The sequence below is a fragment of the Eptesicus fuscus genome, chromosome 7 (assembly GCF_027574615.1).
Source record: "Eptesicus fuscus isolate TK198812 chromosome 7, DD_ASM_mEF_20220401, whole genome shotgun sequence".
Lineage (NCBI taxonomy): Eukaryota > Metazoa > Chordata > Mammalia > Chiroptera > Vespertilionidae > Eptesicus > Eptesicus fuscus.
The window spans coordinates 37,598,791-37,625,266 of NC_072479.1; the positions used below are offsets into that span (position 1 = coordinate 37,598,791).

The window sequence follows — 26,476 nt, forward strand, 5'->3', positions numbered from 1 at the left end:
AGAAATTGACATGAGAAATGGGATGCCTGGTTATTCAGGATAATGCAGTAGTGAATGATGGGAGAAACTCCAGTTGAAGTCTTAGCCAACAGTTGTCACTTCTACTTTTGGCCAAGATGGAGTAACTTTCTGACTTGAAACAATAAAAACAATATACGTATGTGTAAAAGCAAGACACCTGAAACCAGGCAACAAGGACCATGATCCCTGAAAGGAGGGAACCTAGTAATGTGAGTCCTATAATGGCCTTACCTACTGCCGTGGGAGAATGTTCAGGCCATGAATGAATACGAGAAAGCACAGACGTGCACAGAGGCAGAGCTCTAAAGAGGGTTGATTAACACACACATATGAAGAACATATGCACCGCCAGGGAATGAATCACTCAAAATGATAGGAGAGCATATTACCTAATGCTTACACAGCACTGAGAATATTGCTTCTTACTGCTAGCGAGATTGAAAAACCTCATAATCTTGGGAATTGTGTAGAGTACTCAGGAGGATCTCTCCTTAGTAGAGGGAGATAATTATCCCTACCCTCAGTCACTTCTTTTGTTCTGCCTTACAAATCTTAAACACAAGACTCAAAAAGATCAAAATGCCAAGTAACATAAGTCCATGCCAGAAAAAACTGTCAAGAATATTTACATAAATACAAAAATTACCATGACCCAACAAGCTAAAATGGACAGATTCAGATATCTGATACATACTTATCTGCATACAAGGAATCATGATCTCCCTCCCTCTCTCTCTCTCTCTCTCTCTCTCTCTCTCTCTCTCTATATATATATATATATATATATATATATATATCCCTAATATGCAAATAGACTGAAAGGTGAAACAACCGAACAACTGAAAAACCAGTCGCTATGACGTGCGCTGACCACCAGGGGCACGGATGGAACATGGTGGGAGTCGGCCACGGTGGGATGGTGGAGCAGGTGAGCAGGGCACCAGACCAAGGCAGGACTCAGGTTCACTGTCATCAGGGTCAGCCTCTGGTGGTTACTAAAACCTTTTTGCTCCTGTGCGCCACGGTCCCACTAGGCGCTCATACCTGCTGCCGGCGCTGGCCATGCTTGCACCCGCTGCTGGCACCTGGCACTGGCCCCGATTCATCAGTGCCAGCAGGGGGTGCAAGCAGCACCTGCCAAACTTGATCACCCCTCAGAGTTTCTCCACCTCCCTCTGCTCCTGAGGGGTGATTGGGGCAGCAGCCACTGTTCACATCCGTTGACAGCGTTGGCCATGCTCACACCAGCTGCTGGTCCTGGCCCCAACAGCTCTGTGTGGTCAACCGATGCGAGTGGGACCAGCACTATCAGTGCAAGAGAGTGGCAGCAGGAAGAGCAGGGCTGCCAGCAGAGAGGGGATCAGGGGCCTCGTGGGAGGGGCTGGGCAGGGGCGGGGAGGATGGGCTGAGACTCACCCCTGTGATCACCACAGCCTCATGGCCCACAGTTCTTTTCAAGGTGCACAAATTCGTGCACTGGGCCCCTAGTAATACAATAAAAAATGTGGAGAAAGGCCCTGGATGGGTAGCTCAGTTGGTTAGAGCATCATCAAGGTAAGCCAAGATTGAGGACTCTCTGGTCAGGGCACATATGAGAATCAACCAATTAATGTATTGAATAAGTGGAACAATAAATATTTGTTTCTCTATCTCTGCCTCTTACTCTAAAATTAATAAATTAAAAAAAATTAATAAGGAGAAAAATCAATGAGTAGAAATTAAACCAGAACTAACACATCTATTAAAATTAGTAGAGAAAGCAAGAATCAGAAAAAAAAAAACACACAAAAAAACTTTTACATGAAAAGAGCATCAGTGGGCTGTGAGATAACTTCAAATTTTATAAATAATATGCTTATAATTAGAGTCTTTAGTATTTGACTATACAGTGGCTAAAATTTTTCTAATTTTTTTAAACCTGTATGTCTAAGAAGCTCAATGAACCCCAGGAAATTAGAACATTACTACATCATGGTACATTATAATCAAACTAGGGGCCCTGGGGCAGGTCCCACAATTCGTGCACTGGGGAGGGTCCCTCAGTCCAGCCTGCCCCCTCTCACATACTGGGAGCCCTCAGGGGATGTCCTACAGATAACTTAAGCCCGCACCCCATTGGGAGTGGACCTAAACCGCAGTCTGGCCTCCCTTTGCTTGAGGCAACTGGGCTGATAAGGGGAAGGTGCCAGCCCCATCACCCCTCTGCTGCAGCCACTGCCAGTCACCGCAGCTGCCCAGGTATTTTCATCAACATAGACCCCAGTCCCTTCACCATGAAAAAATGACAACTTTCTTTAAGCATTTTCAAGATGTGTCTTTCATAGGATATGACATTTCTTTCTTTGTTTTTCTTTTTATCCTCACCTGAGGATATCTTACCATTGATATTTTCCCCTTCCCTCCGATCTCAAGCTCAGCCCCTTCCCAAGCCATAAGCCTCCTCCCCAGGTTTAGGCTTGGGAAGGGCCCTCTCTCCTCCCCCGCCCCCGCCTCGCCTCTGATCACAGGCTCGGCCGCTTCCCAAGCCTAAAGCCTCCACCCCAGGCTTTAGGCTTGGGAAGGGGAACCCCGCCCCTCCGATCATAGGCTTGGCCCCTTCCTAAACCTAAAGCCTCTGCCTGATGGTCGGCTGGGAGTGACCTGGGTGCCGAGGAGGTTCCCTGGACCCAGGTATGTTTGCAAATTAACCACCAGCTTTGTTGGGTTAATTTGCATACTCACTCTGATTGGCTGTGGGCATAGCGGAGGTACGGTCAATTTACATCTTTCTCTATTATTAGGTAAGATTTCTCAAAACAAAGCATAAAGAGATTTCTTTAAAGGAGCCAGAGGAAAAATACTTCTGATATCCATGGGAACAAAGAAAATGATCCAGTAGATTTCTCATCACAAACAATGTTCAGGAAGATAGAAGTTACCAAGGCAACTTAGAATTCTGTGACTAATGATAATATGTATCATAACTTAAGGAGAAATAAACTCACAAACATACTAAGTTGATAGGATGAATTACAACTGACACACTGTATAACAAATATTAATATCTTTTAAGCCGAAGGAAAATGATACAAGGTGGATATTGATCTGAAAAAGAGAAAGAAAGAAAGAAAGAAAGAAAGAAAGAAAGAAAGAAAGAAAGAAAGAAAGAAAGAAAGAAAGAAAACCACCAGCTAGATCTTTAATGTAAAGTATTAAAATAACAAAAATGATTGCATGTTTACAAAGTTGAACTATATATAAAACAAAGTAAATTCAAAGGAGGTTCATGTTTCTTCTTCCTTATTCCTTTCTTCCTTCTCTTCTGCAGGTAGCTATTGAAATTTAAATTAATCTACACTTATCCTTTCATTTGGAAAATATAGCATAAGTATGTGTTTATATGGAATGTCCATATATACAGGGATGGGCAAAAGGAGGTTTACAAATAAATAATACAATAATTAAAAAATAAAATACAAGAATAAACTGATTCATGTCTTCACAGCTATAAACTGTATGTGAATAAACACACATACATAACTCTAGCAAGTAACAGCTTCAAGATTTCCTTTCTCTTTCCCTTCTATCACAAATCACCCTGCAGGATTCAGCTCAGCCAAAGTATGATTTTTAACTGCATGCTGAAAGTCCAAACTGAATTCATACAAATGCGTCCATAAAATGAATCGCCAACATCCCTTAGTATAATCCCAGCTCATTTTTTTCTCACCATGTATTTCATATTGGCCGCAGAGGGCTGGACTGTGCGACGCATTTCATTGTGAGCTGTGACACAGTCCTCTATGAAACTCTTGTCCTCTATGGAAGGTACGCTGGGAGATGATTGACTGGCTACCAGATAGAAACCTAAAGTCCATAAGAAATTTAATTTATTCCCATGAACCATGGCAAAATGCAGAGGATGCCCTGGCTGTGTGGACTGGTAATGGCCAAGCCAGTCAGTGCTCTGCTGGCTTGAGCTCATAGAGGGTTGCACAGCAAGCTGGGCCCCATGGGCGGGGCCAAAATGGACAGGCAACAGGCAGCAGGTGAAGCTGCCCAGAAAGCCCTGGACTACAGGGAAAGCCTCGAGTTGCCCCCTGGTGTAGGCATTAAACCATCCTGTGCACCTAATCTGGAATCACTGTGAAGGGTGTCTGGAGTGTAACTCAGATCGCAACATTCAAGGAGCACCGTGTTATGCAAATGAACCACATGAATTAGATGCCAACAATGAACCAGGCCTATGCAAAACCCCACATGTTAGTTTCATAGACTCAGTTTCTGTGTATTGCTTTTTTGTTGTTTTAAATAAATTGCAACATCATATTGCTGGTTTCCTCAGAGATTGGGAATAAAGCTACATTTTCTGAAAGATTTAGTGTGATTCTCAATTATTTTGTAAAAGACTTAATTCAATGACTTGCTTGTTTCAGTATCTAAAGAGAATGACTGCCTAGAAAGATAAAAGCAGACACATGGAGTGTGTAGCCAAGTACTCACTCTGGACAAAATCTCTTCTTGACACTTGCCTTGGAACACACCTGCCTTTTTGGTGACTAGGGAATTTCAGATAAAGGACTCATTTAGTTGGTATGCTGAGAATAGGGCAGAGTACATTTGATTAGTTATCTTATCTATCTAACAATAGAGTAATATGCAAATTAGCCATCACTCCGCGACAAAAATGGCGGCGCCCATGGCCACAAGATGGCGGCGCCCAGTCCTCTTAGGGCAAAGTGGCTGCGGGTTCGGGGGCCGGGGGTCTCAGGCCGGCTGATAGCACCCCGCCCCCGAGGCCCGGTGCACGATCCGGGGCAAAGTGGCCTAGGGCTCGGGGGCCAGGGTTCTCAGGCCCGGGGGTGGGGGGTCTCAGGCCAGCAGGGCAGTGCAACCCAAATGCACGATCTTCAGGCCAGCGAAGGCAGCCTGGGCTGGAGCTGCGCACCCCGACCTGGGTACCCCCACTGGGCTATCCCCAGCCAGGCTGAGATGGCAGCCTGGGCAGGGGTCTCAGCCTGGCTGGGCTGAGATGGCATTCTGGGCTGGGGTCTCAGCCTGGCCAGGGCCCAAACCCCTTCCAGCGGTGGCAGCCTGGGGTCTCAACCATTGAGTCACAGCAGCCAGGCAGATATGAAGGAATCTTAAATGTTTCTTTTTTTAGAATACATATTTTATTGATTTTTTACAGAGAGGAAGGGAAAGGGATAGAGAGCTAGAAACATCTATGAGAGAGAAACATCGATCAGCTGCCTCCTGCACACTCCCCACTGGGTATGTGCCCTCAACCAAGGTACATGCCCTTGACCAGAATCGAACCTGGGACCCTTGATTCTGCAGGCTAATGCTCCATCCACTGAGCCAAACCAGTTAGGATTTTCCAATATGTTAAAGAAAAAACCCTATCTAATAAAGAGGGAATATGCAAGGGAGGGCATTTGTGGGTGACCGGGGTGTCAGGGGAGGGCATTTAGGCGTCGATCAGGCTGGCAGGGGAATGGTTAGGGGGTGATCAGGCTGGCAGGCAGCGCAGTTAGGGGCAATCAGGAAGGCAGGCAGGCGAGTAGTTGGAACCAGCAGTCCTAGATTGTGAAAGGAATGTCCGACTGCCTGTTTAGGCCTGATCCATTGGATAGGGCCTAAACAGGCAGTCAGACATCCCCCAAGGGGTCCCAGATTGGAGAGGGTGCAGGTTGGGCTGAGAGACACTCCTCCCCCTGTGCACGAATTTTGTGCACTGGGCCTCTAGTCCTATATAATAAAAGGCTAACATGCAAATTGTCCCCATGGGTGGGAGTTTGATAGACTGGGATTTAGATGTGTGCTGACCACCAGAGGGTGGCGAGGAACATGGCAGTTTTCGGCGACACAGCACTGCAACGGCAGCAGTGGCAGCACTGCTGATCCCAGTGGGCCCTGACGAGTGTGGGACTGCAGTGGAATGGTGGATCAGGTGAGCAGGTGGCACCAGGCCAAGGTGGGTGCAAGCAGGGGCCTCCGATCTCCCTGCTGGTCACCCCACAGACGGCTTTGGTGGCAGTGGCGGGGGGCAGGGCCAGCAAGTGGGTGGTACCAGGCCAAGGCGGCTGCTAGCGGGGGCCCCAATCGCTCTGCCAGTCACCCCACAGATTGGCCCTGATCGCCAGCCAGACCTAGAGACCCTACCCGTGCATGAATTTTATGCACCGGGCCTCTAGTTGCAATATAAGTGAATTTCATTTGGATTAATGTTTAATACCCATTACATCAGTTATATTTTTATTCAATAATAAATCAGCACTTTTTCTGAGATATTTAATGACATTTTTATTATTGCTGAGCTTCAAATAAATATATATTTTTAAATATATGTTGTATTAAAATATATATTTTTTTAGATAGAGAGGAAAGGAGAGGGAGAGAAAAAACATCCTGCATGCCCCCTACTGGCAATTGATCCTGCTGCTGGGGATGGAGTCTCTTGCTGTAGTGACAACACTCAGCCAAATGGACCACATAGGCCAAGGCTCAAATAATTAATTTGATGATTTGAGGTTGTTTACTACAAGGCTAATTAACATAAGTTAGCACATATTTACATCTACTGATATTCTAATCCATTAAGCTTGCCACCAAAAACTTTGATGCAACTAGTCATTACTTGGTAAGAAAATGCAGAAATTTATTATAAAATGGGTGAAAATGAAAATTCTACTCAGCAATACATATTTCTGTTCAATTATCTGCTAATGGAGATTGTAAATGTGTTACTTTAACATTACATACACAGTCTAAACTGAGCTTCTGATACCCTACATCCCAAGTCTGACCTTTCCAGAATCTTCCCTCTCTCAGTTAATGGCAGTTCTCTCTCTCTCGTTTGTTTGTTTGTTTCTTTGTTTGTTTGGTGTGTGTGTGTGTGTGTGTGTTTATCTATTGCTCAGGCCTCAAACTTTGGAGACTTTGGTTCTTTAGCAAATTTTGATGGCTTTGTCTTTATATTTTCAGACCTTCCTTTACCAGTCCTCACCATTTAAAATGGCATTTTCTCGAGGGAGAACCAAGATGGTATCAAAGGTAAACACCCGTACTTGCTGCCTCCTACAACTACATCAAAATTACAACTAAAATGAAGAGCAACCATCATCCAGAACCACCAGAAAGCTGGCTGAATGGAATTCCTACACCTAGAGAGGTAAAGAAGAAAGCACACTGAGACTGGTAGGAGGGGCAGAACGGGCTGGGCCGGCACCCAGGTGTGCCGATATTTTAAATGGAAAAGAGGTCACCTCTGGGAGGCCACACAGAGGAGCAGGGGGGGGGGGGGTCCCAGTCCCACACCAAACCCTTAGTCCAGGCTTTCAGAGCTTGGAAAAGGAGCCCCTCCAGGCAGTAAGAACTACAGGTTGTAAAAACCAGTGGGGATTGGGGCTCAGTGACACAGGCTGCTGGAGACCCAGCTACTCCTCTTAAAAGGCCGGCACCATGAACTGAATTTACAAGGTCCCATTTCCTCCCAGGTGGGGCTCTCATGGACCAAGACACATATGGGGAGTAACTGGACTGTCCGGCATCAGAGCAGGAACTTGGGGGGTGGCTTTCTTTTAGACGGAGGTGCTCACATTGTTCCTGTGCTGGGACCTCCCTTGAGGGAAGTGATTTTTAAAAAATTGGTTCACGCAATTGTGGGGGCTGGCAAACTGAAAATCTATAGGGCAAGCTGTCAGGCTGAAAGTCGTGTATGAGCTGATGTTTCAGACAAGTCTGTAGCTAGAAGCTGAGGCAGTTTCTCCATTGCACTTTGGAGGCAGGATCCTGTCTTCTTCAAGCAACTTCAGACTTTGCTCTTCAGGTCTTTTAACTAATTGGATGAGGTCCATCCACACTATGAAGAGTAATCTGCTGAACCAAAGTCTATTGATTTAAACATTAATCACATTTAAAATTTTTCCTCAGGAAACATCTAGACTGGTATTTAAACAACTGCTCACCATTATCTAGCCAAGTTGACACATAGCATTAACCATCATGTCATCTTACTTTTCCAAACATTTCATGTGCCTATTTTATTTATTTTTCTTTTCCCCTCGGACACTATACTCAATCAATTTTACAAGTTGTGTTAGCTCTACCTTTACACTATATCCTGTATCCAGATACTGCTTCCCATTCTTGGGAAGGCCAAGGCCATCATCATCTCTTGCTGGAACAAAGGTAGCAGTATCATTCTACTCAGCTTTTTTTGTGTGTCCATTCTTGGTTCATTACAATTTATATTCCATAGCACAACCAGTTTATTCCCTTTAAAACATAAGCCCCCCTCTTTTACAAGCCTCTAATGACTTTCTATCATACTTATAAATCTGAAGTCCAGGTAAGACCTGCAAGGCACTACATAACCTTACCATGGCTCATCTCTGGTGCCCAACCTACATTCTTCCCCGACTCATGCTGCTTCAGCCACATCCATCAGCTTGACAAGGATGCTCTCTCCTCAGGCCTTTTGCCCTCGCTGTTCTATTTGTCTTTAGAATTCCCCTCAGTAATGCCAAACCTGATCTCACCTCATTTTCTACCGGTCAATGTCTACCCATTAACTGTTGCTACCTGAACATCATATTAATTATCTCTTTAACATTTGTCACCTCTGTTAGATTGTAACCTTCACTAAAAGACTGGCTTTCTTTGCTTCACTGCTATATCTATAGCTCCTAGATCAGGTACTGAACACTTAAGCCTTCAATAACAATTTTTGAATGAGTTCCTGAAGAAATGAACACTCTAACTTTCTAATAATGTGTATACAAATATCAGCTTTTTAAGAAACTATATCTTATTTGTTATATACATACTAGTGACTCAATAACTTTTTTAGACTCAATTTAAAAGATAATAATAAGTAAGCTCGTATGTTTTTACTCTTCATGACATTGGATATATTTGCAGATAATAGGTGTTCAATGAATATTTATTGAGCTTCAAATGCAAATTATTTTTATACTGAAAATAATATCGGTTGACATATAGTCAATTTAGTTTCATTTTGTGTATAGAGAAATTAATTGGCTATAATAACAACAGAACTTTTGAATTTTATTGAAGAATTGCAAAACTGTATAATTTATATAAGCAACACATAATCCAAGATTTTTCCTTTTTTTAATAGATGTTTTAACCCAATATCTAGATTAGAGATATTTCTTTTAATTAGACCATGTTCCTAATAGCTTAGAGAATTATATTCAGAAACTACTGGCCCAGTGCACAAAATTTGTGCATGGGGCGGGGGGTGTCCCTCAGCCTGGCCTGCACCCTCTCCAATCTGGGACTCCTTAAAGGATGTCCTACTGCCAGTTTACAGGGATCGGGCCTAAACTGGCAGTGGGACATCTCTCTCACAATCCGGGACTGCTGGCTCCAGTCGCTCACCTGCCTGCCTGCTTGATTGCCCCTAACCTCTTGCCTGACGGCCAGCTTGCCCCCAACTGCTTCCCACCACCAGCCTGCTCGCCCCCAAATGCCCCCCTGCCGGCCTGATCACCCCCAACTGCCCCCCCGCCTGCTGGCCTGCTCGCCCCCATCTTCCCTCCCAACTGGCCTGCTCACCCCCAGCTGCCCCCCTGCTGGCCTGCTCACTCCAAACTGCCCCCCCTGTTGTCCTGATCACCTCCAACTGACCTCCACTGACGGCCTGCTCACCCCCAACTGGCCGCCCTGTTGGTCTGCTTTGCCACAAGGGCCCCAGCCGTCACATCCTGGCCTGATCACCCCCTGGCTACTCAAGGTCCCAGGCCCTCCTTTCTTTTTTTTTTTTTTTTTTAGCACCTCCTTGAGAGGAGGTCAGGGCCGGCTGGAAACAAGTATCTCGGATTTATTTATCTTCTATAATTGAAACGTTGTAACCTTGAGTGGAGGCCAGGGCCAGCCAGGAAACTTGGGTTCCTCCATCACCAGGGGCAACCCAAGCCTCCTGCTTTCTCCAGCTCCCTGGCCGGTTGCTATCTTGGTTTAGTTAATTTGCATATTTGCTCCTGATTGGCTGGTGTGCGTGACTTGGCATAGTGGAGTGATGGTTAATTTGCATGTTTCCCTTTAATTAGTGTAGATACTATACAGTTTAGATATAGGAAGCCTATGTTCCAGGAATAGACAAGGATATTTTGTTTTCTTGAATATCTGTTCAATGGGCAATGATAGTTGGGCATTAGCATTTTTAAGGTTTTTGATAAATTTTTAAAAGTTGAAGATTAGCTTTAATTTCATTATTACTTTTTTTCAGTTTATTTTTGCTCTTCTTTCTGAGTGGGGATAATGGGTAAAAGAGTTTTATGGAGTGTAGGGAAGAAACAGAAGGCATGATTGCCTTTTACCCATGTACTTCACTGCTTTTATTCTTCAAAAAAAATTTGTCTTTTTACTCCAAAATTTTCTCCAACTGGAAATGTAATGCAGATATTTAGAGGGGAGCCAGTTGTGAAAAGGCACTGCAGAATAGAAAACACCTTGATTTTGTGGGAAGAGATTAGGCTTCAGAAGCTCTTAGTTCTAGTTTGATTATCTGACTCTTGCTTGTTCAGTTCAGGAAAGTCAGTCAGGCATCCTAGAGTGGAATGAAACCTTAGAAACATCTCAAATCAGACCTTTTATTTTAATGGTGAGAAGTTGACATCCGAAGACATTATGTGTAGAGCAAAGAATAAAATGGAGGTTTCCTGATTCCTAAGCCTGTTCCTATTATATCCACATTTAATCTATAATCCTATATAATAAAGAGGTAATATGCAAATTGACCATCACTAAAACACACTAGTTAGCCACCCCCATGTGGACACAAGATGGCTGGAAAGGAGGGCAGTTGGGAGGGACCAGGCCTGAAAGGGACGGCAGTTGGGGGCGATCAGGCTTGCAGGAGAGGGCAGTAAGGGGTGACTGGGCCAGCAGGGGAGGGAAGTTGGGGGTGACCAGGCCTGCAGGGGAGGGCAGTTAGGGGTGACTGGGTCAGCAAAGGAGGGCAGTTGGGGTCAACCAGGCCTGCAAAGGTAGACAATTAGGGGAGACCAGGCTGGCAGGGGAGGGCAGTTAAGGGTTACCAGGCCAGCGGGGGAGGGCAGTTAAGGGCAATTGGGCTGGCAGGGGAGCAGTTAGGTGTCGATCAGGTTGGCAGGCAGAAGCGCTTAGGGACAATCAGGCAGGCAGGCAGGCAAGTGGTTGGGAGCCAGCAGACCTGGATTGTGAGAGGACTGACTGCCCATTTAGGCCCGATCAGGCCTAAACCTGCAGTTGGACATCCCTCTAGGGGTTCCAGATTGGAGAGGGGGCAGGCTGGGCTGAGGGACACCTGCCCCCCCGTGCATGAATTTTGTGCACCAGGCCTCTAGTCATATATATTATACTAGAATCCCAGTGCACAAAATTGGTGCATGGAGGGGGGGGGTTCCCTCAGCCCAGCCTGCACCCTCTCCAATTGGGGACCCTTTGGGGGATGTCTGACTGCCAGGCCTAACCTGGCAGTTGGACAGCCCTTTCGCAATCTGGGACCACTGGCTCCTAACTGCTTACCTGCCTGCCTGCCTGATTGCCCCTAACTGCCTCTGTCTGGCAGCCTGATCATCCCTAACTGCCCTCCACTGCCAGCCTGTTTGCCCCCAACTGCCCTCCTCTGCCATCCTGATCTCACCCCCAACTGCCCTCCCCTCCCGGCCTGGTTGCCCACAAGTGCCCTCCTCTGCTGGCCAATTTGGTTCTGATTGGTCAGTTTCTATGCCAGTCAGCATCAAAAGCTCCACCTCCTAGGCAGCCATTGGCTCCCCATAGCACCCACATTTGGTTCTGATTGGTCAGTGTCTATGCCAGTCAGCGTCAGAAGCTCCTCCTTCTAAGCAGCCATTGATTCTTCATAGCTCACATATTTGGTTCTGATTGGTCAGTTTCTATTCCAGTCAATGTCTCTGGACCTATCACCGGATACTGATCTGAAAGGCGGGGCTGATTAGCAGCCCTGGTGGAGGCCTGGAAAGAAATGAAGGTGTGGCTCCTGGCCAGACTGGGAGAGAAAGAGAAAAGCAAGTGCTGATCAAAAGCTGCCACAGAGGCAATGGATCAGTCCCTGCTTCTCGCTTCAGGCCTCTCTCTGGCCCTGAATCACAGCTCCCTCATCAGTTGGTGCTGGGGCACTGCACCTGCAGCTGAAGCAATCAGTGCTGAGTTGCCAGACTGACTTCTGTTTGGTCGAGACTTGGTCGTTACTAGTCGTTATGACCCAGGGTTTTTATATATTAGGACTAATGGCCCGGTTCATGAAATTTGTTCATGGGGGGGGGGTGTCCCTTAGCCAGGCCTGCACCCTCTCCCATCTGGGACCACTCGAAGAATGTCCTACTGCCAGTTTACAGGCATCAGGCCTAAACTGGCAGTTGGACATCCCTCTCACAATCCAGGACTGCTGGCTCCTAACCGCTCACCTGCCTGCCTGCCTGATTGCCCCTACCCACTCTGCCTGCCAGCCTGCTCACCCTAAACTGCCCCTGCCGATAACCTATTTGCCCCCACATACCCCACTGCCAGCCTGATCACACCCAACTGCCCCCATAGCAGTGTGCTTGCCCCCAACTGCCCCCCCTACTGGCCTGATCACCCCCAACTGCCCCCCTGCTGGCGTGCTCACTCCAAACTGCCCCCTCCTTGCTGTCCTGATCACCCCTAACAGCTTCCCACCAGCCTGATCACCCACAACTGCCCTCCCCTCTTGACCTCTAACCGTCTCTACCTCAGCCCTGCCACCATGGCTTTGTCCAGAAGAACGTCTAGAAGGTCTCCTGGAAGGTCTTCCTCTAATTAGCATATTACCCTTTTATTAGTATAGATAGAGGCCTGGTGCATGCGTGCGGGCCGGCTGGTTTGCCCTGAAGGGTGACCCAGATCAGAGTGGGGGTTCCCTTGGGGCATGAGGCAGCCTGGGTGAGGGGCCTGTGGTGGTTTGCAGGCCTGCAAAGCAGGGTGAGGGTCCCCACTGGGGGGACGTGGTCAGCCTGGGTGAGGGGCTGAGGGTTGTTTTCAAGCTGGTCACATCCCATTCAGGGTGGGGGTTGCCACTGGGGTGCCTGGCCAGCCTGGGTGAGAGGTTGATGGCTGTTTGCAGGCTGGCCAGGCCCCTGAGCTGGGAACTCTTACTCCACGGGGCTGTGGCGAGCCTGGGTAAGTGGCTGAGAGCCATTTTCAGGCTGGCCATGCCCCCATGGCGATCTAGGCTCCCAGCACCTCTTTTTTGTTTTTCCTGCCCCTCCTTGAGTGGAGGCCAGGGCAGATTGGAAGGCTTGGCCACCCATGGCGAACCAGGCTCCCAGCCATTCCTTCACCAGCAGCCAGGGTGGGCAGGAAGCTTGGCTTCCTATGTTGCCAGGGGCAACCCAAGCCTCCTGCTCAATCCAGCTCCGTGGCCACCGCCATCTTTGTTGGGTTAATTTGCATATTCACTCTTGTTTGGCTGGTGGGCATAGCAGAGGGACGGTCAATTTGCATGTTTCTCTTTTATTAGTGTAGACAATATAGTAACTGAGACATCAGTTTTTATGCAATATATATTGGCTGAATCTCATTGGTATGTATTATATTCAAAGTTAGTGTTGGTTAAGTTATTATTTTGCATTTTACTTTTTAGCTTATAACAGCTTTAGACTGGAATGGGCTTTCACCAGGCCTCTGGTGTATTTCACTTAAATTTCTCAACAACTTAACTGACTATTGACATCTAACCTCAACTTTAAAAGACATAGAAAATCTACCAGTTCCAAAGCAATTCTTTTATGTTTTCCAACTTATAATATTTATCTCTTTGTCTTATTCCTATTTCCTGGAAGCTTTAATTTTCATGGCTTCAAACATTTGAATATATCATGCAGTAATTTTCTACTGCTGCTGTAACAAATGACCACAAACAGTATTGTAAAGCAACACAAATCTATCCTATTTCAGTTCTAGAGGTCAGACCCGTGGGAGGTGCCTTGACAGGTGCATTCCTTCTGGAGGGTCAGGGAAGAGCCTGTTTTCTTGTCTTTTTCAGCTTCACTGCTTGGCTCGTGGCTCATGGCCCTTCTCCCCTGTTCAAAGCCAGCAATGGCTGGGCAAGCCTTCTCGTGTTATCTCACTCTGACACTCTTCTGTCTCACATGTTCCTCTGCTTCCCTCCTATAAAGACCCATGTGATGGCACTGAGCCACGTGGATAATCCCGGGCACTGAGCCACGTGGATAATCTCCAGATCTTTAATCTGCCATCTTATGTAAATTAACATATTTACATGTTCTGAGGATTCATTAGGACCTGGACATCTTTAGGGGACCATCATTCAGCTATCACATATCTAAATCTCTCTCTCTTAAAGCTTTATTAAAATAAAATCCACTCTCACAAAGTATACACATTTTGGGTGTACGGCAAATGGATTTTCACAGCCTGAACAAGTTTCTAGATGAAGAAACAGAACAGTACCTGTTCCCCAACTCCCCACCCTTGGTGCCGTCTCCCAGTTGCTGTCCACACCCTCTGCCACAGCAGGTCGACTTCTCTGTCCTACTATCAGAGGTTATGCACTTCAATGAAATCACAAAATGTAGACTCTGTATCTGGCTTATTTTTCTCAACATTATGTTTGTACATTTTATCCATGTTGTTATTAATAGGTGTCCTTCATTTTCATTGCTGTACAGTACTTCATTGTATAAATGTACCACAATTTTCTTATATACACATGCTTATGGAAATTTGACTCTTTATGAAGAGTGTTGCCATGAACTTCTGCATGCCTTTTTGTGAAAGTATGTACTCATTTCTGCTCAGAAGTGGAATCACTGGACCATTTAGTATGCATGTGTTCAACTTTAAAAAATATTGACAGCCTGGCTGGGGTGGCTCAGTGATTGAGTGTTGACCAAGGAACCAGGATGTCACTGTTTCATTCCTGGTCAGGGCACATGCCTCGGGTGCCAGCTTGATCCCCAATAGGAGGCATGCAGGAGGCAGCCAATGGAGAATTCAATGTCATCATTGATGTTTCTATCTCTCCCTGTCCCTTTCTCTCTCTGAAATCAATAAAATAAAAACATTTAAAAATATATCACCAAATAGATTTCTAAAGTGGTTGCAATTAACACTGTCACCAGTAGCAGTAAGAGGGTGCTAGTTGCACCATATATTTTCTCCTGCTTGGTATCGTCTATATTTTTTATTTTAGTTATTATGGGAATGGTTTAGTAATTTTCATTTACATTTCACTGGATAATAATGAACTATAGCACACACATATATATATATATATAATCTATATTCATTTGTATATGAAACTTGCCTTCAAATCTATTGGGTTATCTTTTTCATATTGGCTGTGGAACTTATTTGTACATTCTAGTTACAAATCCCTTTTCAGTTTTATTTGCTGAACAAATATTTTCCTACTCTGCGATTGCTTTTACATTTTCTTGATCAGAGTTCTTAATTTCAGTGTAGACCAGTTTACCATCCTTTCTGTTTGCTATTAGTGGAGAGAGAGGAGAGAGAGAGAGAGAGAGAGAAATATCACTGTGAGAGAGAAATATCGACTTTCTGCCTCCTGCATGCCCCTCCAGGAGATGGAGACCACAACTGGTATGTGCCCTGATCAGGAATCAAACCTGTGACCTCTTGGTCCATGAGACAATGCTCAACCAACTAAGTCACACCATCACGTCATGGTACTGTCATGTCAGGGCACATACCTAGGTTGCAGGTTTGATTCCTGATAGGGGCTCATGTGAGAGGCAACTAATCAATGTTTCTCACATCGTTGTTTTTCTCTCTTTCTTTCTTTCTGTCTAAAATCAGTAAACACATCCTTGGATGAGAATTTAAAAAATAATCTGAGATACTTTTTTTTTTTTACTATTGCTTTTCCTCTATGCAGCTATACTAATCATCTTTTGAATTAAAAATAGAAATTAAATTATATAACACACAAGAGTGTTGAAGTTTTAACAACTAATATGATGAAACTTACATTTTGCACTTTTTTTTATTGTCATGTGTGAGACTTTCTCTTTTACATAAATGTTAGGAATAAAGTCAGTGGTGGTCCATTTTCAAGGCAAAGCATTTACCCCTGAATGGAAAATGACTGGTACTTTGCTAGCATAAGGGCCTGTGGACATGACAAAGTTCATGCATCTGGAGGGTCCCCAGGCAATCAGGGTGTTGGGGAGGGGCCAACTGAAAGAGGAACTTAAACTGGAAAGGAAGGAATAGCCTATAAGGAAATAATGAGACTTAGGTGAGGTCTGGGCAGATTGTATACCCCATAGAACTCAGCCAATGAGGAACCAAGGAGGGACCTGAGCACCAGGGAATAAAATGCTGGTGGTAAGCCCTTTGGGTGTGCCTGCCCACCAGACACCTGATCTTGTCAGACCGACATTAAACACCTCACTTTTGCTGTACTTAGTGTCTCTAATTTCTTTTTTATTTAATTTTGGACTGGTGAGTGTGTTTCCCATAATACATAAAGATTAACACATTCTCAGGAGAACACAAAGTAGGCACAAGAGATTACATGCTGTCGACTGTGGTGCTTGCCCCTTTGGATTCCAATTTGGATATTCTGTCAATAAAAAACAACAGTTAAGAGCTCAATTTAGTTTCAAGGGACCAAAGTAATTAAATCAATACTCAGATAGTTTTATACATACCCATAAGTCTTTCACGTATTTCATTTCCTATAATAAAAAAAGTAATATAAAATTAAAAGTATTCATTTGCTTTTTTGGCTTTTAGAATAAGTTAATCAACTTAAACAAAATTTGGCTTTTTAGTTAAAAAAAATGAAAGCTTCCTCCCCAAATCCTGTTGTACTTAAAAATCCATGTGATGCTCTCTGCCAACAATGTCATTTCCACAAATACTACTAAAATGCCTTTTGCATTGAAGGCATAAAAGCCAATCATAGACAAATCTATATTATTTTATATTTGATACTCTGTCATACCCGTTTAAAAATCTCTGAAAAAGGTAGTCCTTCATGTAGTGTTTTGGGTACCCATAGCCTTCCATGAAATATGTCACTCATTTCTGCACTGGCCCTTGCTCCGAATTTTGCTCAATGTCTTTCCTCCTTGAAATTATTCTCCCCCATTTACTGTTCTCTCAGCAATCTGCAGTTTGTTAGGAATACACTTATTTATTTTTTTATTCCTTCCTTTCTTCCTTCATTTTTTTTTTTAATTGCCTGCTGTATATTGAGCATGGTTCCAGCCTTTAGACATAATGGTTATCAGAACAAAATAAAGTTCCTCTCCTTACAGAAAAATAAGGAAAGAAAATCTATCATCAATTTAAAAATGGACTAAGTTAATAAAAATGAGTGAAAATGATAATTACAGAGAGTGATTAGTATTATAAAAAAAATGCCTCAAAAGGTAGAAAATGAGGAACTTAAACTAATAGCTGAAATTAATTGAGAGCTTACTTTATTTTGCACTCAAATAACTTTGTATGACACTTAAATGCTCTTTATCACCTCCTCAGTAAAGTCACCTCACATAAGTTCAGGAGGCACAGAGAGTCCCAAGCAACAATCAAGGTTTTATTTAAAAAGCAATAAAAATAATAAGAAAACAAGAATACAAGAAACAATAAATAAACAAAAATGAGGGAGGAAACAGGATGGGATGAAAGATTTAAAAAATTAAAAACTCGGAGAACAATCAAGATGGCAGCATAGGTAAACACCTGTACTTGCTGCCTCTCACAACCACATCAAAACTACAAATAAGAGACAAAACAAATATCATCCAGAAACACGGGAAGGCTGCCTGAGTGGAAGTTCTATAACTAGAAGGAAAGAAAAAAGCACACTGAGACTGGCAGGAGGTGTGGAGGTGCGGAGTTGCGGAGGTGCAGAGCCGCATGCGAAACGAGCTGGCAACTGGGTGCGCTGTTGTTTTATTCTTTCAGGAGGCAGATACAAGCTACCGATTGCTCAGAACTCCAGTTCCAGGTGAGACTCTGGGGACCCAGACTCATATGGGGAGAATCTGGACTGTCTGGCATTGGGCCAGAACACAAGGGCAGCTTTCTCTCAGAGGTGCTTGCAGTGATCATTGTTCCTGAATGGGGCACAGGTACACAGAGACTGGGGGACCTCTCCAGGGCAGGGCTGACAGGCAGCCATTGCTCTTTGCTCTGCCTTGGTGATTCCCTGAGACCCAGCCCAACCCAATTTACAACCCCACCCAAGCTCTGAGCAGCAGCATTTGCATATGAATGGCTTGTCATTTTGCAACCTAAAACCTAACAAACTGCAGCTGGGTCAGAGAGCTCCAAAGTTTCCAAAAGAAGGCCTAAGGCCCTGCAGCAGCCTGCATTGCTTCACAGCTGGGCCTCATCTGGGAACTTTAAAACCTGATTAAAAAGGAGGAATCTGCAGATCTCTCTTTAGCTCCTGCTGGGTAGCCTCAGGCAGTGGCTGACTTTGCACCTCCTTGGAGATCCAAGAGCCAGTGTACCCAGTGGTCAGTGTGAGACCAGACCAGATTACAACTCTTCACATCCATAAGGGACACACTCATGGGGCAGACTCAGTGAGCACCAAAGCCCCACTGAAGCAAGTTCTGCCCGATAAGGGTGTCTCCAGCACAGCAGTTCTCCCACTGTAGACACAGCCGGCCTTCACAGCCAATTGGCCTGAAGGTCAATTCCTCCCAGTGATACCAACAGCAATCAGCTTACCTATAAAAAGACTGTGCGCACAGCCCACAAAGGGGTGCACCAAGAGTGTCCACCTCAGGTGATTTGGGAGGCTGAGCCACTGGGCCCTATAGGACACCTAGCACACAAGGCCACTCTACCAACACAGGGAAGCAGCCAAAATGCGGAGACAAAAAAAATGTCACAAATGAAAGAAATGGAGGAAAGCAAACAACTGGATATAGAGTTCAAAACCACATTTATAAAGTTACTCAAGATACTTCTAGAAACCTCTGAGAAATTTAGTGAGACCCTCAAGGATATGAAAAAGGACCAATCAGAAATTAAGCATACACTGACTGAAATAAAGAATAATATATAGAGATCCAACAGCAGACTAGAGGATCCCAAGAATCAAGTCAAAGATCTGAAATATGAAGAAGCAAAAAACACCCAACGGGAAAAGAAAAAAGAATCCAAAAATATGAAGATAGTGTAAGGGGTCTCTGGGACAACTTCAAGCGCACCAACATCTGAATTATGGGGGTGTGAGAAGAAGAGAGAGAGAGCAAGATATTAAAAACCTATCTGAATAAATAATGACAGAAAACTTCCCCTACCTGGTGAAAGAAATAGACTTACAAGTCCAGGAAGTGCAGAGAACCCCAAACAAGAGAAATCCAAAGAGGACCACACCGAGATATATCATAATTAAAATGCCAAGGGCAAAAGACAGAGAGAGAATCTTAAAAGCAGCAAGAGAAAAACAGTTAGTTATCTATAAGGGAGTACCCATACAACTATCAGCTTATTTCTCAACAGAAACTATGCAGGCAAGAAGGGAGTGGCAAGCAATATTCAAAGTGATGAATAGCAAGAACCTACAACCAATATTACTCTACCCAGCAAAGCTATCATTCAGAATTGAAGTTCAGATAAAGAGCTTCACAGATAAGAAAAAGCTAAAGGAGCTCATCACCGCCAAACCAGTATCATATGAAATGCTGAAAGGTACTCTTTAAGAAGAGGAGGAAGAAGAAAAATCCTATCTAAAAAAAGAGTAATATGAAAATTGACTACACCTCCGCTACGCTCACAAGCCATGCCCACCAGCCAATCAGGAGTGAGTGAGCAAATCAACCCAACCAAGATGGCTGCTGCCATGGAGAGAGCAGGAGGGAGGCTTGGGTTTCCCCAGCAATGGAGGAAGCCAAGCTTTCCACCTGCCCTGGCCTGCCTTGGCCTACACTTAAGGCTACAAAGTTTCAATTATAGAAGATAAATAAACCCCAACAAAAATGGCTGTGGCCACAGAGCGAGCAAGAGGTGTGGCTCTGCTGAAGGCTACAAAGTTTCAATTATAGAAGATAAATAAATCCCAGATCCCAGGGCGTCTGCTTGGGTTTCTGGGGGGCGTGGCCAGCATGCAAACCACCACAGGCCCCTCGCCCAGGCTGCCCCATGCCCCCAGGGAACCCCCACCCTGATCTGGGACACACTTCAGGGCAAACCACCCGGCCCCCACCCATGCACCAGGCCTCTATCCTATCTAATCCTATCTAATCAAAGAATAATATGCAAAATGACCATCACTCCAACACAAAAGATGGCTGCCCCTATGTGGTCAAAGATGACTGCCCCCATGTGGACACAAGATGTCCAGCACAAGATGCCCAGGGGTGGAGGGCTTTTGGGAGGGACCAGGTCTGCACAGGAGGGCAGTTGGGGCAATCAATCCTTCAGAGGAGGGAAGTTGGGGGCGACTGGGCCTGCACGGAAGTGCAGTTGTGGGCAATCAGGCCAGCAGGGGAGGGAAGTTGGGAGAGACCAGGCCTGCAGGGGAGGGCAGTTAGGGGTGTCCAGGCCTGCAGGGGAGGGCAGTTAGGGGTGACCAGGATTGCAGGGGATGGCAGTTAGAGGCAAACAGGCTGGCAGGGGAGCAGTTAGGCATCAATCAGGCTGGCAGGGGAGTGGTTAGGGGGTTTTCAGGCTGGCAGGCAGAAGCAGTTAGGGCCAATCAGGAAGGCAGGCAGGCGAGCAGTTAGAAGCCAGCAGTCCTGGATTGTGAAAGGGATGTCCGACTGCCCGGGCAGCCAGACACCCCTCGAGGGGTCCCAGATTGGAGGAGGTGCAGGCTGGGCTGAGGGACACCCCCCTGCATGCACGAATTTCGTGCACCGGGCCTCTAGTATAAAAATAAAAATTATGAACAACGAAGTGACAACAAATACATATCTATCAACAAGTGAATCTAAAAATCAAGTGAATAAAAAATCTGATGAATGGAATAAACTGGTAAATATAATAGATTTAGGGGCATAGAAAGTGAGTGGACTGACAATTCTTGGGGGGGAAAAGGGGTGTGAGGGGTGTGGGAAGAGATTTGACAAAAATCTTACACCTATGGATGAGGACAGTGGGGGGTAAGGGCATGGGGTGGGGTGTGAACCAGGTGGAGGGGAGCTATGGGGGGGAAAAAGAGGAACAACTATAATAATATGAATAATAAAGGTTTATTTAACAAAATAAATAATTAAAATAAAAAATTAAAAACCACCATGTATCTATCTCTTTGCAATAATTTCAAAATATTTGTTAAATGACCAGTTTTAAAAAATATACTTACTCAAAGAGAGGTTGAGAGTACAAGTAAATTTTAAAAAATTAAACTTACAATGTAATACTTTCAAAAAAGTATCCAAAAAGAAAAAAAGACAGAAAGAAATACTTTGAAGTTTACAATATTAAATAAAATGTTTGGGGATCATTTGAAGGGATGCAGAAAATATCTGATAAAATTAAACATTCATTCAAGATAAAAGGTCATAGCAAAATAAGGAAAGGGAAAACTACCATAATCTGGCCATAAGGACTAATTAAAAACACTCTAAAGCAAAAATACATAATGTTGAAACATGTTCTTAAAGTATGGAACAACAAAATGGTCTCCACTATTATAAATTACTAGAGGCCCAGTGCATGAAATTCGTGCACAGAGGGGAGGGTGTCCCTCAACCCAGTCTGCACTCTCTCCAATCTGGGACCCCTCGAGGGATGTCCAACTGGAATTGGGCCTAAACGTGTAGTCGGACATCCCTCTCACAATCCAGGACTGCTGGCTCCCAACTGCTCGCCCGCCTGCCTTCCTGATTGGCCCTAACCGCTTCTGCCTGCTAGCCTGATCACCCCCTAACCACTCCCCTGCCAGCCTGACTAATGCCTAACTATTCCCCTGCCAGCCTGTTTGCCCCTAACTGCCATCCCCTGCAGGCCTGGTCACCCCTAATTGCCCTCCCCTGCAGGCCTGGTCCCCCTGACTGCTCTCCACTGCAGGCCTGGGTCCTTCCCAACTGCCCTTCCCTGCAGGCTTGGTCACCCTCAACTTCCCTCCTCTGCCAGCCTGGTCACCCCTAACTGCACTCCCCTGCAGGCTTGATTGCCCCCATCTGCCCTTCCTTGCAGGCCTGGTCCCTCCAACTGCCCTCCCCTGCTGGCCATCTTGTGGTGGCCATCTTGTGTCCACATGGGGCAGGATCTTTGACCATATGGGGGTAGCCATCTTGTGTGTTGGAGTGATGGTCAATCTGCATATTACTCTTTTATTAGATAGGATAGAGGCCTGGTGCATGGGTGGGGGGCAGCTGGTTTGCCCTGAAGGGTGTCCCGGATCAGGGTGGGGGTTCCCTTGGGGTGAGGGACAGCTTGGCCAAGCGGCCTGTGGTGGTTTGCAGGCCAGCCACACACCCCGGCGACCCAAGCCGAGGCCCTGATATCTGGGATTTATTTATCTTATACAATTGAAACTTTGTAGCCTGGAGTGGAGCCAAGCCTCCTGCTTGCTCCATGGCGGCAGCCATTTCTGTTGGGATTTATGTATCTTCTATAATTGAAACTTTGTAGCCAGGAGAGGAGGCCAAGGCAGGCCAGGGTTTCAGAAGCTTGGCTTCCTCCATCGCCGGGGCCAGCCCTAGCCTCCTGCTCTCTCCAGCTCTGTGGCTGCCGCCATTTCTGTTGGGATTTATGTATCTTCTATCATTGAAACTTTGTAGCCTGGAATGGAGGCCTAGGCCAGCAAGGGCTCCCTCCTGCTCTCTGTGGACTCAGCCATCTTGGTTGGGTTTATTTGCATATTCGCTCCTGATTGGCTGATGGGCGTGGCTGGTGGCTGTGGATTGTGGGTGTAGTGGAGGTACAGTCAATTTGCATATTATACTTTTATTAGACAGGATTGTATTGGAAGATTCACTGACTATTAATATTAGTAAAATAAATAATTGATGTAAAAGTTTATTTGACAAAACAAACTTATGTTTTATATAGAGAACATTAAGAAAAGATAAAGTATTAATCAACTATTCATAAGAGTATTATCTAAGATATCTGGATATTGGACTAATATAAAAATAATTTATGTTCTATAAATTAGCAAAAATCAATTAGGAAATATAATTTTAATATGTCATTTTAAACAACAAATGTGTGCTGCTAAAAAACCTAACTTGATGAGCAAGGCCTTTACTGAGAAAATTTAAAACCTAACTGAAAACATTTAAACCCAAATAATATTTATTAATATAAATACTCAATATAATAAAGATGTTAAATCTTCTTAAATTTACCTATAAACTCAATGCAATGCTAACCACAATTTCAAGGTCTTCTATGGAATCGATGAGCTTATCATAACATTAATTTCCAAAGAGTAAAGGGCTAAGAATAACCAAATAATTTCCAAATAGTTGGAAAAGGAACAAGTCGGAGAACATCTCCTACCAGGTCTCAAAGTTTATTGCAGCCTTTGCAGTTTGTGCAGTGCTGTACTGGAGACCATTGTCAATACCCACTTAAGTCTCAGCAATGTAGTCGTTGGGGACAGACAAGAGCGGTCATCAATCACAGCTAGAAAATCCAAATAAAATACAACAAAACAGTGTTTAAGAGCATCAGAGATTCAAAGCAACGAAGACTAGAGGGTGAAGATTTCAGAGCAGGAAATCCATAGAGAGGTGGGCTGATGTTATGAATGTTGCTTTTTCTCTGGGGCCATTTTTTGATTGGTGCAGGTCAAGGGCTTTACTCATCGAATATATGGGCTTTACTCTGCATTGAGTAGGTCAGGGTTCAGGTGAGTGGTAGAGATGGAGGAAATTAGCCCAATGGATATCCAGGCTGTATTCAAGCTACTTTAATTTTGAAGCTGTGAGGGCAAGAGACTAAATCTTTAGGCTGAAAGCCCTGGAAATAAAAGCAGATATTTTAGTGATTGCAGTGTGCTAAAGCAATAAGATATTGGAGTTTAATGACCAGCAGGGAAAGGCAACAGTGAACACCCCAGTCTCTCAGGGAAAAGCCCTGGAAACCTATATCCATGGAACAAGGTTCAACAGAGGTTGACCAAGCTTTACCTATATTCTAGCCCAGCTTTCACTAAATTGTGTTTGGATTCAGTGAGACATCCCCATGTCCACCTTTTCAGCAGAGGCAAAGGTAGAACTTTCTACAGCTTAGTAAAAACGTATTAGTCATACCAAGTGTCTCTGCAATGTACTATTGTGTAATAGATTTCCAAATACAGCAGCAACTATTTATTATAATTTCTCACAGTTATCTAGGTTGGCTGGCTCTACTAGGCCCGTGGTTGGCAAACTGCGGCTCGCGAGCCACATGGGGCTCTTTGGCCCCTTGAATGTGGCTCTTCCACAAAATACCACGGCCTGGGCGAGTCTATTTTGAAGAAGTGGCGTTAGAAGAAGTTTAAGTTTAAAAAATTTGGCTCTCAAAAGAAATTTCAATCGTTGTACTGTTGATATTTGGCTCTGTTGACTAATGAGTTTGTCGACCACTGTACTAGGCAATTGCTGTTACACATAGTGTCATCAGGAGTCAATGACATGGCTGCATTTCACTGCAGTTCAGTAGGGGTTGCAACAGAAAGTTGACTTTTTCTCTCTTAGGGCCTTTCTCCATGTGACCTCTTGAGCAGGAGAGCATGGATTCCTCTATACTGGGAGCTTTCAAGATAGCAAAAGCCAAAGCTTCCAGGTCTCTTAAAGACCAGTTTCAAAACTGGCACAATATCAAGTCCTCTATGTAAGACAAGGAGAAATACGCTCCACTCCTCAATGGGAGTAGAGGCAGGCATGTAAAAGGGGGTGGGGGTGGGGGGGGTGGGAGAGTTGATGGCCATCTTTAAAGTCAATGTACCACACCAAGAAACAGCACATCACCAAAACTAAGGAAAGACAAAACAACCTTGAAAGTAGAAACAGACCCACAGGTGATTTGGATGCTGAGTTTTTAAAAGGGGTTGGAATATTTGAAGGTATTGATAATGGAGCTTGGGGGAGGGGGGTAACAGACACATGGGCTTGGCAGCTACATGGCATGGAGTCAGATTTTTCTTCAATTGCAGTAAGAAGCAAATGAGGAATTTTAAGAAAAGAAGGTGTTTGATCTGATTTTCTTTGTGTAAAACAGTTTGGAGTAGAGTAGGAAGAGCATCGGTAGACTGGACTAGTTCAGGAGAGAAATGACAGTGGCTTGGATACTGGGCAGGAAGGAGAAATGAAAAAAGGAGTGTTTCATTGTTATCTTTTTATTTTTTCAAAGAGAAAACATTAATTTCCAAGTGGGACATAATGTGGTAAGTTTATCTTTAAAATTGTTTTGAATGAAATCTGAAATTAGAGGGACCATAGTCTAAGTCATTTTTACTTGATGTATATAATGGATATTCAAACATACATATCTCATAGAAAGTTAGGTTAATTATCACAAATTGAACATACATAGATAACCTTTAGATATTATTAAGTCCTCTTTCCTTTCCAAAGGTAATCACTATCCTGAGTCCAAATGTGGAAGAGTTTTGCCTGATTTTGAAATTTATATAAAGGAAATCTTTTAATATGCTTTCTTTTTGTGTCTGCCTTATTTTATGGCATTATAACTGTTTCTTTTTCTTATATCTACCCCCTTCATCCATTTCACTCTATCTTCAATCAAAGAATTTATACACTTAACTTAAAAAGTATCTTTGTTCTGAGAAATAATAGGATGATGATAGAAGGGAAGCACTCGTTTTAAATTCCAATTAATTTGGACATTAACTAATGTGTTTCTCCTGAGTGAGTCACTATTTTAATAATCATATATGATAAAAGGGTAATATACAAATTAACCCTAACTATGGAATGACCAGAATGACCGCTGGACCAGTCACTGTGAGGCGCACTGACCACCTCTCATTCCCCTCCCCTTGAGGCAGGCTCCCATTGCCAGATGGCAAATGGGGAGCTGGGGTTGGGTGGCAGGGGACTCAGGCCAGTGTTAGGCCAAAGTCTAGGTTCTGCCGGTCACCCCACTCACAGAGGGCAACCGGCAGCAGGGGCGGGGCTGGGAAGCAGGCGGGAATGGCCAACCTCTTGGTGCTTCCCCCTGTTGACAGGCTCTGATCACCCATGGCTTACCGGTTTCCATTAGTGGGAAGAAAATACAGTAGAACAGCCTGGAAACAACAACTGGCTAAAGGGAAAGGAAGACAAAACAGGCTTGGCGCTTAACGTGTTAATGTGTTACTCCTGAGTGAGTTGCAATTTTAATAATCCTATATAATAAAAGGGTAATATACAAATTGACCCTAACTAAGGAATGACCAGAATGACCGCTGGACCAGTCACTGTGAGGCGCACTGACCACCTCATGGTCTTTTCCCCCAGGAGCAGGCTCCCATCCCCTCATGGTGAATGGGGAACTGGGGGTGGGTGGTGGGGGATGCCGGGGGCGCCAG

At 44.6% G+C, this 26,476-nt stretch overlaps 2 protein-coding genes across 7 annotated transcripts in view; both read right to left on the reverse strand.

Moving 5' to 3' along the window:
* LOC129149614 (GLIPR1-like protein 1) overlaps positions 1-4,007 on the reverse strand; it is a 28,012-nt gene extending 24,005 nt beyond the window's left edge. For 2 of the 4 annotated variants that reach the window (XR_008556486.1, XR_008556485.1), the window contains exon 1: positions 3,731-4,007. Coding sequence is in view for 2 of the 4 variants with exons in the window: in XM_054718390.1 (XP_054574365.1) it covers positions 3,731-3,985 (255 nt within the window). In the remaining 2 variants the exon portion in view is untranslated. Of the gene's footprint in view, positions 1-2,400; positions 2,482-3,730 lie in introns of those variants that run through there. The other 2 variants (XM_054718390.1, XM_054718391.1) reach the window with 2 other exon arrangements.
* Positions 4,008-16,452: 12,445 nt separating this feature from the next.
* Positions 16,453-26,476, reverse strand: part of LOC114229090 (GLIPR1-like protein 1) — a 29,799-nt gene continuing 19,775 nt past the window's right edge. For 2 of the 3 annotated variants that reach the window (XM_054718394.1, XM_054718392.1), the window contains exons 5-7: positions 23,461-23,586; positions 16,692-16,718; positions 16,542-16,603 (exon numbers count right to left, since the gene is read on the reverse strand). In XM_054718394.1, coding sequence (XP_054574369.1) covers positions 23,474-23,586 — 113 coding nt within the window. In that variant the 3' untranslated portion in view covers positions 16,542-16,603; positions 16,692-16,718; positions 23,461-23,473. Of the gene's footprint in view, positions 16,604-16,691; positions 16,719-23,460; positions 23,587-26,476 lie in introns of all 3 variants that reach the window. The other variant, XM_054718393.1, reaches the window with a different exon arrangement.